At 44.7% G+C, this 12,244-nt stretch overlaps 1 protein-coding gene across 32 annotated transcripts in view; it reads left to right on the top strand.

The window, feature by feature from the left end:
* Positions 1 to 12,244, top strand: part of clasp2 (cytoplasmic linker associated protein 2) — a 278,703-nt gene that overhangs the window by 152,908 nt on the left and 113,551 nt on the right. For all 32 annotated transcript variants that reach the window (XM_078398275.1, XM_078398276.1, XM_078398278.1 and 29 more), the window contains 2 exons: positions 2,731 to 2,898; positions 7,261 to 7,310. In XM_078398275.1, coding sequence (XP_078254401.1) covers positions 2,731 to 2,898; positions 7,261 to 7,310 — 218 coding nt within the window. The remainder of the gene's footprint in view (positions 1 to 2,730; positions 2,899 to 7,260; positions 7,311 to 12,244) is intronic.

Below are 12,244 nucleotides of genomic sequence, written 5' to 3' on the forward strand. Positions count from 1 at the left end.
TTGGATCTGTCTTCACTGAGGAAGATACACACAATCTCCCAAATGTTCTAGGGGCCGGAGAACCTAGGGTGATGGAGGAACTGAAGGAAATCCACATTAGGCAGGAAATGGTTTTGGGTAGACTGATGGGACTGAAGGTTGATAAATCCCCAGGGCCTGATGGTCTGCATCCCAGGGTACTTAAGGAGGTGGCTCTAGAAATAGTGGAAGCATTGGAGATCATTTTTCAATGTTCTATAGATTCAGGATCAGTTCCTGTGGATTGGAGGATAGCAAATGTTATCCCACTTTTTAAGAAAGGAGGGAGAGAGAAAACGGGTAATTATAGACCAGTTAGTCTGACATCAGTGGTGGGGAAGATGCTGGAGTCAATTATAAAAGACGAAATTGCTGAGCATTTGGATAGCAGTAACAGGATCATTCCGAGTCAGCATGGATTTACGAAGGGGAAATCATGCTTGACAAATCTACTGGAATTTTTTGAGGATGTAACTAGGAAAATTGACAGGGGAGAGTCAGTGGATGTGGTGTACCTCGACTTTCAGAAAGCCTTCGACAAGGTCCCACATAGGAGATTAGTGGGCAAAATTAGAGCACATGGTATTAGGGGTAGGGTACTGACTTGGATAGAAAATTGGTTGACAGACAGAAAGCAAAGAGTGGGGATAAATGGGTCCCTTTCGGAATGGCAGGCAGTGACCAGTGGGGTACCGCAAGGTTCGGTGCTGGGACCCCAGCTATTTACGATATACATTAATGACTTAGATGAAGGGATTAAAAGTACCATTAGCAAATTTGCAGATGATACAAAGTTGGGGGGTAGTGTGAATTGTGAGGAAGATGCAATAAGGCTGCAGGGTGACTTGGACAGGTTGTGTGAGTGGGCGGATACATGGCAATGCAGTTTAATGTAGATAAGTGTGAGGTTATTCACTTTGGAAGTAAGAATAGAAAGGCAGATTATTATCTGAATGGTGTCAACTTAGGAAGAGGGGATGTTCAACGAGATCTGGGTGTCCTAGTGCATCAGTCACTGAAAGGAAGCATGCAGGTACAGCAGGCAGTGAAGAAAGCCAATGGAATGTTGGCCTTCATAACAAGAGGAGTTGAGTATAGGAGCAAAGAGGTCCTTCTACAGTTGTACCGGGCCCTGGTGAGACCGCACCTGGAGTACTGTGTGCAGTTTTGGTCTCCAAATTTGAGGAAGGATATTCTTGCTATTGAGGGCGTGCAGCGTAGGTTCACTAGGTTAATTCCCGGAATGGTGGGACTGTCGTATGTTGAAAGGCTGGAGCAATTAGGCTTGTATACACTGGAATTTAGAAGGATGAGGGGGGATCTTATTGAAACATATAAGATAATTAGGGGATTGGACACATTAGAGGCAGGAAACATGTTCCCAATGTTGGGGGAGTCCAGAACAAGGGGCCACAGTTTAAGAATAATGGGTAGGCCATTTAGAACGGAGATGAGGAAGAACTTTTTCAGCCAGAGAGTGGTGAAGGTGTGGAATTCTCTGCCTCAGAAGGCAGTGGAGGCCAGTTCGTTGGATGCTTTCAAGAGAGAGCTGGATAGAGCTCTTAAGGATAGCGGAGTGAGGGGGTATGGGGAGAAAGCAGGAACGGGGTACTGATTGAGAGTGATCAGCCATGATCGCATTGAATGGCGGTGCTGGCTCGAAGGGTTGAATGGCCTACTCCTGCACCTATTGTCTATTGTCTATAGCACAGAAAATTTCAGATTTGTCCTAAATGCACACGACAATTTATCTCAATCTTTGAGTTCAGGAATTGACAATTCAGCTAGGATATCCATGCAAGGACAGTAATCGCTATATTTTGCAGAAAAGCCCTTCTAGGTGGGACAGAGGTTTACATGCACCTCCTGAAACCCCATCTACTGCAATCAGTGCTCCTGATATGGCCTCCATCGCATAGGTGAGACCAAGCACAGACTAGGCAACTGTTTTGCCGAACACTTGCACTCAGTCCGCCAAGGCTTTCTGGATCTCCCGGTTGTGAACCATTTTAACTCCCCTTCCCAATCCCATACTGATCTTTCTGTCCTGGGATTCCTCCATTGCCAGAGTGAGGCCACACGCAAACTGGAGGAACAGCAACTCGTATTCCACTTAGGTAGTTCATAACCCAATGGTATGAACATTTAAATCTCCGGTTTTAGGCAACTAACCAACAAATACCTCTCCCACCCAACTTTATCTCTGCTCCCTTCACTGTAGACCCGTTTTTCCCACAATCCCCCCCTCCTTTCTGCTCCCCTCCCCCCCACCCCGAGCCCCTCATCCCCTTCCACCAATATCCCTTCCTCTGACTTCAGATTTCACACATTTCCTCTCCTTATTTTACATGTACGTTTGTTCCTTTGAGAATAGTATAGGATTCAGTTACGGTACACTAACCAAAACAAACACTTTGTTAACAATCAATGTGACACATGCTGCACAGAGTGGCAATTTCATTTTATTTGATGGTCTTTCAGTGAATTTTAAATGAGATATGTAACATTTGTAACGTGTTCCTATTTGAAAGGACACAGGGGATATGATGCGAGAATGAAAGGCAATCATTTCATTATTTTTCTACTGTTGAATCAGTTTCTTGATTTTCTTTTCTCCAGCAATAAGTAGAGGATGTTGATAATACTGTTAAAAGATAAACAGCTTGCGTTCCTTTGAAAGACCTGAAATGTTGGTTTAATTTTCCGGGTTAGAACCTACTGGAGCCTTCGGAACCATTTCCCCGGCGAGACTGATGCATTGTACAACTCTCTAGAGCCTTCGTATCAAAAAGGTTTTCAAGCTCACCTGAAGAGTTCCAGCAGTGCAGCTTCGCTTCCTCATTCAGATCGATCATCTTCCAGCTCACAAGAAAGCCTTAAGTATGAAAAAATTATTTATAGGTTTTCTAAAAAATTCACTATCATAGCACTATAATTTTGTAATGATTCAAACTTTCCTCCTCAAAGATCAAGATGATTGAAAATTGAGTCCTGAACAAAGGATGTAGAAAGTTTAACATTACATTTGTGTTGCTTAGAGAGTTAAGTCAACTCGCTTATCAAATGGTTGTGAGTAAGGACTGTGACATGATCAACATCGCAATGACGTTTCATCCTTCAAACACTTTTTAAAATTATCAGCATGTCTCCAAATTTTAAGTTTTACACTGAGAACGATGTATTTACCAGGACAACCAATCATTTTTTGAGCACACATAAATTGACTTTAGACAGAGCGCGAAAAAGGCCCTTAGGCCCACCGAGTCCGCGCCGACCAGCGATCACTCCATACACTAGCACTATCCTGCCCGCTAAGGACAATTTACAATTTTACCAAAGCCAATTGGCGTACAAACCTGTACATCTTTGGGATGTGCGAAGAAACCGGAGCACCTGTAGAAAACCCACGTGGTCAGGGAGAATGAACTATGGACAGCACCCATGGTTAGGATCGAACCCAGGTCTCTGGCGCTGTAAGGCAGCAACTCTACCACTACACTACTGTGGGTGACTTCTAAAAGAATTGTGGGGTATCTATGACATTTTTATGATTTGTGAAAAATACAATTAAAATTGATTCACTCGGTGAGGTAGTTGCAGGATTGAAATAAAGTCTTGAAGCATATGTGCATCTCTGGGGGGGGGTCAAGCGGGGAAAAAAATTGGACTCCTTAATTCTTTGGGGAGCTGTAGTCAAAAGGTCAAGAGGATGGCTTTCGTTGGATAGGAATATAAACATAGCACAAAAAGTAAGGAAATTTGTGTTTGGTAGATTATTTCTTTGTTGTAACAATGCTTCTTGGCAATAAATCTTATACCGTTGGAAAGCCTGTTTATTTCCCTTTTAAATGGTGCCACATTTGTAAGGAACATGCATTTGTGGGATGAGCAGCAGAGCTGAGTATATGGGTTGCGCCCATGAAAAATTTGCCAAATCTTCTCTGCCAATGCCAAACAGCTTATTCTGCTGTTGCTATTGACTCTTGTTTTGAGCTTCTGGTACCCCCCAGGTGCTGACAATCAGGTGCCTGATTGGCACCTGATTAGCAGCATCTGTGAGCATGGGCCCTGCTACAGTGGTCAGTAGGTGTCTTCTCCAAGAATCGGCATGCCACGTTTGACTGATCTGGATAGGGCCCGTGCGATAGGGCAACTTCAAGCTGGTGTTCCGCAAAACCAAGTTGCGGCATTATTTGGAGTGAGCCCTAGTACCATCTCCAAAGTGAAGGCCAAGTTCCATATAACGGGGGATGTCAGAGACAGGCCGCGAAGTAGGCGTCCCAAGAAGACGACACCCGAAGAAGACCGTTTCCTCACCCTGTCAGCACTTAGGAACCGTAGGCTGTCTTCTACAGATTTGCAGTCAAGGTTTGCAGGACGATATGGCCGACGGCTCTCTGCCCAGACAATTCGGAACAGACTGCACGCAGCCGATCTCCGGTCTCATAGGGCTGCCAGGAGGCCTGCCATGACTGCCCTTCACCGTCAGGCCCGTTTGCGCTGGTGTCGGCAACACGTGCACTGGAACCTGAACATGTGGAGGAACGTTATGTTCAGCGATGAGTCCAGATTCTGCCTACGGTAGTTGGATCATAGGGTCAAAGTGTGGAGAAGACGCGGAGAACGCTATGCTGATTCATGCACCGATAGAGTAACATCTTTTGGTGGAGGCAGTGTGATGGTGTGGGGCGGCATCTCCCTCACTGGAAAAGAGGCTTGTCATCATTGGAGGCAATCTCAATGCAGAGAGATATCGAGATGAGATTCTGCAACCAGTGGCAATCCCATATCTCCACAGTCTGGGACCGAACTCTATCCTCCAAGATGATAATGCTCGCTCCCACAGAGCAGGGTTTCTCAGAGACTACCTCCAGAATTTGGGAGTGGAGAGGATGTAATGGCCTGCCAGCAGTCCTGACCTCAACCCCATTGAACACTTGTGGGATCAGCTTGGGCATGCTGATCGTGCCAGAGTGACCAACACAACCACGTTGGCTGACTTGCGACAAATGCTGGTTGAAGAATGGGATGCCATCCCACAACAGTGTGTGACCAGGCTGGTGACCAGCATGAGGAGGAGGTGCCAGGCTGTTATGGCTGTGTATGGTTCTTCCACACGCTACTGAGGCTCCTGTTTATTAAATGAATAAATTGTTAAATTGCCAATATGTCTTGTTTCTTCAGACTTCAATCATCCAATCCACCAAACAACACCGAACAAGAGTCAATGGCAGAATAAGCTGTTTGGCATTGGCAGAGAAGATTTGGCAGATTTTTCATGGGTGCAACCCACATACTCAGCTCTGCTGCTCATCCCACAAATGCATGTTCCTTACAAATGTGGCACCATTTAAAAGGGAAATAAACAGGCTTTCCAACGGTAAAAGATTTATTGCCAAGAAGCATTGTTACAACAAAGAAATAATCTACCAAACATAAATTTCCTTCCTTTTGTGCTATCATATCATATCATATCATATCATATATATACAGCCGGAAACAGGCCTTTTCGGCCCACCAAGTCCGTGCCGCCCAGCGATCCCCGTACATTAACACTATCCTACACCCACTAGGGACAATTTTTACATTTTACCCAGCCAATTAACCTACATACCTGTACGTCTTTGGAGTGTGGGAGGAAAACGAAGATCTCGGAGAAAACCCACGCAGGTCACGGGGAGAACGTACAAACTCCTTACAGTGCAGCACCTGTAGTCAGGATCGAACCTGAGTCTCCGGCGCTGCATTCGCTGTAAAGCAGCACCTCTACCGCTGCGCTACCGTATAAGTTTTCAATTTTTAGTTTTAATATATACACCAGTGACAGTACTGTGGGGGACCATAGAGTGGGATTGGGAAAAGAGTAGCATGGTCGTTTTATGAAAAATAGTTTTTGAGAATTTTAATGTACTCACAGAGGATATGGTTCGGAAATGTGCATTTTTAAAAAAATGTCTAAAGGATCAAATAATTCTGATGAAATGTTAGTTTTTAAAAATAATTTTATGGGGTTATTTTAATCAGTTTCTTTATTTGTTAGCTGATACATTTTGTTTAATGGCACTTTTTGCACTTAAAATATAATTTATTTATTTTTTTAAATGTTGCAAATAGATAACCACGATTAAGTATGCAGAACTCAAATGCATCAATTTGCAAATAATTGAAAAGCAAACTTCAGATTCTGGACATCTGAAATAAAGTAAGAGAATGCAGCAGGTTAAGCAGCACTGTGGCCATTTTAAATCAGCCAGTATAATGAATAAGGAAAGTGTTCCTTTATAACCACACCTACATACTCCATACATGTTGCCACTGTAATTCCTAATCCTTTCGTGCTTTGGTAGATGGGAGGATTTAGTAAAGAGGAAGTTTCAAAAGCTAAAGAGAATTGCCACAGAAACATAGTTGCTCAGATATCGATAACCAATGTGGCATAAAGGAAAATTGGAAAACCGTCAGGGCAGTAAATATGAATACACAATATTCGCAACAAAATAGATGGATTAATTACACAGATACAAAAGCGATGGATTTTATCTAATAGCCACATGGTTACAAAATGATTACATTTGGCAACTAAACATTCCAGGATTAGAGTCATACAGCACGGAAACAGGCCCTATGAGCCAACTTGCCCATGCCAACCAAGATGTCCCATCTACATTAGTCCTATCTGCCCACGACTGATTCTCAACCATTAAAAGGATTGGGCAAAAAAAAAAAGATAAAGGATATCATAGAACATAGAACAGCACAAGAACAGGATGGGGTAGCACAATGGCGCAGAGGTTAGATCGAGCTCTAGGGTCTAGCGGAATCAAGGGATATGGGGTGAAGGCAGGCACAGGTTACTGCTGATCAGCCATGATCACAATGAATGGCGGTGCTGGCTCAAAGGGCCAAATGGCCTCTTCCAGCACCTATTTTCTATGTATCTAAATGCGAGTTTATGTAAGTCACCTATTATGTAAGTTGAGGAGTGCCTGTATTAATATCTTATACACCTGCAGGAGCCTAAATATCACCACGATTCAGTGAAAGCACTTGTCAACAGTAAGTGCTGGAAGCTAAAGATTGGTGATGGAAAACCATATAATAATTATATGTCAAAGATAGGGGCCCTCTCAATGGTAATCTGATTGAAACAGAATGATGCATTGCTGCATGAATGGCCAGGTGTTTTGTGTTTGTTAATGTTTCATATAAGGGTTGGTGCGACCTACTTTATTTTTTTTGTAGCCGTGCCTATCCAGCCAAGTGGTCTGTTGCAAGTGGAAGTACATCAAAAGGTTAGTTTTTCAATTTATATGTTTGGAATTTAAGGAATGTTTGGGTCAGTTGACATTGTTTAACATCTACTCTCATGCAAGTTTCATAATCTGATAACTTGCATCCCAGACTGAATATCATAGAGCGACAGAGAAAGGAAACAGTCCCTTAAGCCCACTAGGTGCAGATCCACTACCCATTTGGAATCATCTTACATAAATCACATTTTACCTTTTCTACAAGTGCATTCTGAATGAATGAAAGAATTCATTAATAATTTATTGTCACATGGGACAAGTCACAGTGAAATTCTTTGTTTTGCATACCCAAGGTATGCAAAGAGTCGCTACATAAAGGGTGCCGACAAAGTTACAAAGTATCCCGCTCCCACGTGGCCCATCCTCGACCACCAGCGCCCTCAACAGCCGACGATTGCCACACCGACCTCGTCGATCGCCGCACCGACCTCTTTGACGACTAGCGCCCGGTCCCTTCCTGACGCCTGCGCTCCGTCAACCAGGGCTCTGGCCACGGGCAACATCAATAAGGGCTCCCGCCACGAGCTCCATCGACCAGGGCTCCAGCCATGGGCTCTGTCGCTGCCGCCTGGCTTCTTCGCGGCCTCCTGGGAGTGGTCTGTCGCTGCGTCTTCATGGGAGGCTTTGGAAGCGAATGGCCGATTTAGGAACAGGAAGCACGACTTTGTACAGGGCAGGGCTTGTCTTTCAAACTTGATTTGAGTATTTTGATGCGGTGATGAAGGTGACTGATGATTGTTGGGCAGTGGATGTTGTCCACATGGACCTCAGTAAGACATTTGACCATAACACTTACGGTAGGCTGATTCAGAAGATTAAGATGCACGGTACCCACGATGATTTGGTAGTTTGGAATCGGAACTGGCTTACTCAGATGGCCGAGAGTAGAGCTATTCTGGCTGGATGCCTGTCACCAGTGCTGTTAAGGAATGATCAGCGCTGGTACCTATTTGTGATATATGTAAATAACCTGGACATAATGTAGATGGGTTGGTTAGTAAAATTGCAGATGACATAACAATTGGTGGACTTGCAGACAGTGAATAAGGCTGCCAAAGGATACAGCAGGATATATAGGTCAGTTACAGATATGGGCAGAGAAATGGCGGAAGGAATTTAATCCTGGCAAGAGTGAGCTGTAACTCTAAGGGGGGGTCAACTGCAAAGGGAAAGTACACCGTTCATGGCAGGATCCTTAACAGCATTGATGTACAGAGAATCTTGAGTTTACAAGTGCATAGCTCTCTGAAAGTAGCAACACAAGTCGAGTGATAAAGAATGGATATAGTATGCTTGCGTTCATCGGTCTGGGTGTTGAGTACAAGAGTCAGGAAGCCATGTTGCAGCTTTGTAAAAAACTTTATTCGACCACACTTTGAGTTCTGTGTGCAGTCATGGTTGCCCCATTACAGGGAAGATGTGGGGACATTGGCGAGGATGCAGGGGAGGTTTGCTAGGCTGCTGCCTTGATTAGAGGATATTAGTTATAAGGAGAGATTTGATAAACTTGAATTATTTTCTCTGGAGCTTCAGAGGACCTGCCCGGTAGGCCTGATTCACCTGCCGGAGGCCGGGGATTCGCACGCCACCGATGGAGGACTCGCACTCTAGGCCTGACACGCCCGCCGCGAACGGAGGACCCTCGTCACAGACCCGAACCTGCCCGGGAGGCCCAGCTCACCCGACGGATGAGAGGAGATCTTATTAAGGGGTTGGACACGTTAGAGGCAGGAAACATGTTCCCAATGTTGGGGGAGTCCAGAACCAGGGGCCACATTTTAAGAATAAGGGGTAGGCCATTTAGAACAGAGATGAGGAAAAACTTTTTTAGTCAGAGAGTTGTGAATCTGTGGAATTCTCTGCCTCAGAGGGCAGTGGAGGCCAATTCTCTGAATACATTCAAGAGAGAGCTAGATAGAGCTCTTAAGGATAGTGGAGTCAGGGGGTATGGGGAGAAAGCAGGAACGGGGTACTGATTGAGAATGATCAGCCATGATCACATTGAATGGTGGTGCTGGCTCGAAGGGCCGAATGGCCTACTCCTGCACCTATTGTCTATTATCTATTGACGCGGATCAAGAACCCACACCACGGAACGGGATCCCACCTGGAAGGCCCGGCTCGCCCGCCTAGACTGGAAAGAGTCTGACAGAAGGTCTGTTAGCAGACCGGATGCAGGGGGGAGTGCACTGCGCCGAGGGGTGTAGTGGGCCGCTGGAGGCCCTGCAACAGCCTGGGGCTCGGCTGGACTGGGTGCCGATCCAAGAGGCTGAGGGCGAGGACCGGACGCGGCCAGGCAGCGGCGGAGGACATCACGGCCACGCTTGTCCAGGCCGGGACTGTGAACTTGATGAAATGGTGCCAAACATGGCAGTGCTGACATTATATGCTAAATGAATTTCACTCTGTAATGTTTAATTGCACATGTGGCAATAAATATCCATTGAACCACTGAGGCAGACATGTTGAAATTATGAGAGAGAAACACAGGGTAGATAGAAACTCTTTCCCAGAGTGATGATGTCAAATACTGGAGGTATCTCAGCTTTAGGGTGAGAGGGGGATAGATTAAATGGGACGTGTGAGGTGAGGGAATGGTGGGTGTCTGGAATGTGGGAATGTTTTGCCAGGGGTGTTAATGGAAGCAGATATGATAGTGGCTTTTAAGGGACTTTTAATATGCACATGAATATGGTGGGAATGGAACGATATGGATCACATGCAGGCAGAAGGAATTAGTTAAATTTGGCATCATGTTTGGCACAATCCTCGTGGGCAGAAGGGCCTGTTCCCGTGTTGTACTGTTCAATGAACTGCATTCCTATATTAAATTGCATTGATGTAAATATTGTGTAATAGCAGGTTGAAACACTGAATTCGATCATCCTTCTGTTTTTTTTAAACCTGTAACCACCTTTTGGTCTCATCGTTTCATTGTTTGTCTTTCCTTTTCTCTTTGTTTTGCATTTCCTGCAGTCAGGCCACCATAATCTGCTCATTTCAAGCCCTCTGTAGAAATGTGAACTTTTTTTAATAACGTCTCTCGACCCGAGCCACCATCTATCCCTTTGCCTCCACAGTTGCTACTTGACCTATTCACAAAATGCTGGAGTAACTCAGCAGGTCAGGCAGCATCTCGGGGGAGAAGGAATGGGTGACGTTTCGGGTCGAGACCCTTCTTCAGACCGAAGAAGGGTCTCGACCCGAAACGTCACCCATTCCTTCTCCCCCGAGATGCTGCCTGACCTGCTGAGTTACTCCAGCATTTTGTGAATAAATCGATTTGTACCAGCATCTGCAGTTCTTTTCTTATGCTACTTGACCTGCTGAGTTCCTCCAGCAGTTTATTTTGTGCTCCAGGTTGCAACATCTGCAGTCTCTTGTGACAGGCACAAAGTGCTGGAGTAACTCAGCGGGTCAGACAGCATCTCTGGAGAGAAGGAATGGGTGACATTTCAGCTTGAGACCCTTCTTCAGACCGAGAGTCGGGGGGGAAAGGGAAACGAGAAATATAGAAGGTGATGTAGAGAGATATAGATCAAATGTATGAGAGATATTGCAAAAAAGTGACTATAATAAAGGAAACAGGCCATTGTTAGCTGTTTATTAGCTGTTTATTCCTTCTCTCCATGGATGCTGCCTGTCCCGCTGAGTTACTCCAGCATTTTGTGTCTACGGTTTAAACCAGCATTTGCAGTTCCTTCCTACACATACAGTCTCTTGTGTCTCCATTTCAACTACTTCATCTGGATTGTTCAGATGATTTATTTTGTTTGCAGTTCCCCCATTATCTCAGGTATTGACAATGGCATCACCTTTGTCAGGATGTGAACTGTGTTCCATTCAGTTATTGTGGACAATAGGTGCAGGAGGAGGCCATTCAGCCCTTCGAGCCAGCACCGCCATTCAATGTGATCATGGCTGATCATTCTCAATCAGTACCCCGTTCCTGCCTTCTCCCCATACCCCCTGACTCCGCTATCCTTAAGAGCTCTATCTAGCTCTCTCTTGAATGTATTCAGAGAATTGGCCTCCACTGCCTTCTGAGGCAGAGAATTCCACAGATTCACAACTCTCTGACTGAAAAAGTTTTTCCTCATCTCCGTTCTAAATGGCCTACCCCTTATTCTTAAGCTGTGGCCCCTGGTTCTGGACTCCCCCAACATTGGGAACATGTTACCTGCCTCTAATGTGTCCAACCCCTTAATAATCTTATACGTTTCGATAAGATCCCCTCTCATCCTTCTAAATTCCAGTTCTAAATTCTGTCATGGAATCATTTAGATAATGACTAATAGTTATTTTTACTGCATCAATCTTCATCGGTCCCATATTCTTAATATCCTCACCCAACAAGAACCCCAAAATCTCAGTTTTTAAGTTTTCAATTGACTCAACTTAATATTTTATAATAGGCTGCTCTAGATTGCCACTAACCATTGGTGATGAAATGCTTTCTGAAATCAACCCTGAATACCCTTGCACTAATTTTGCTTCTGTGTTTTGACTTCCCTGGCCAAATGATTCTTTCTATCCGCATTATGAAATCATCTAAGCAACAAATATCTCAATTTGCTCACTCATTAATCATTCTGTACTACAGGGATTCCAAGTCTATGCAGCTCAATATGATTTCACTTTTTACCGCAGCAGCTAGTGAATCTATGCTGCATCCCACCAGGGTCAATAAATCTTCCTGAAGAACGGTCTCGACCCGAAACGTCGCCCGTTCCTTCTCTCCAGAGATGCTGCCTGTCCCGCTGAGTTACTCCAGCATTTTGTGTCTATCTTCCTGAAATTATACTTCCCATCTTTGAATGAAGTGGTCTAAATTGATAGCACTTTGCAGCTTGCACAGATATATTGTGACTATCACCTTTTTATGTTCCAGCCTTGTGAGTGAGCAACATTCCAAA

The sequence above is a fragment of the Rhinoraja longicauda genome, chromosome 4 (assembly GCF_053455715.1).
Source record: "Rhinoraja longicauda isolate Sanriku21f chromosome 4, sRhiLon1.1, whole genome shotgun sequence".
NCBI classification, from domain to species: Eukaryota; Metazoa; Chordata; class Chondrichthyes; order Rajiformes; family Arhynchobatidae; genus Rhinoraja; species Rhinoraja longicauda.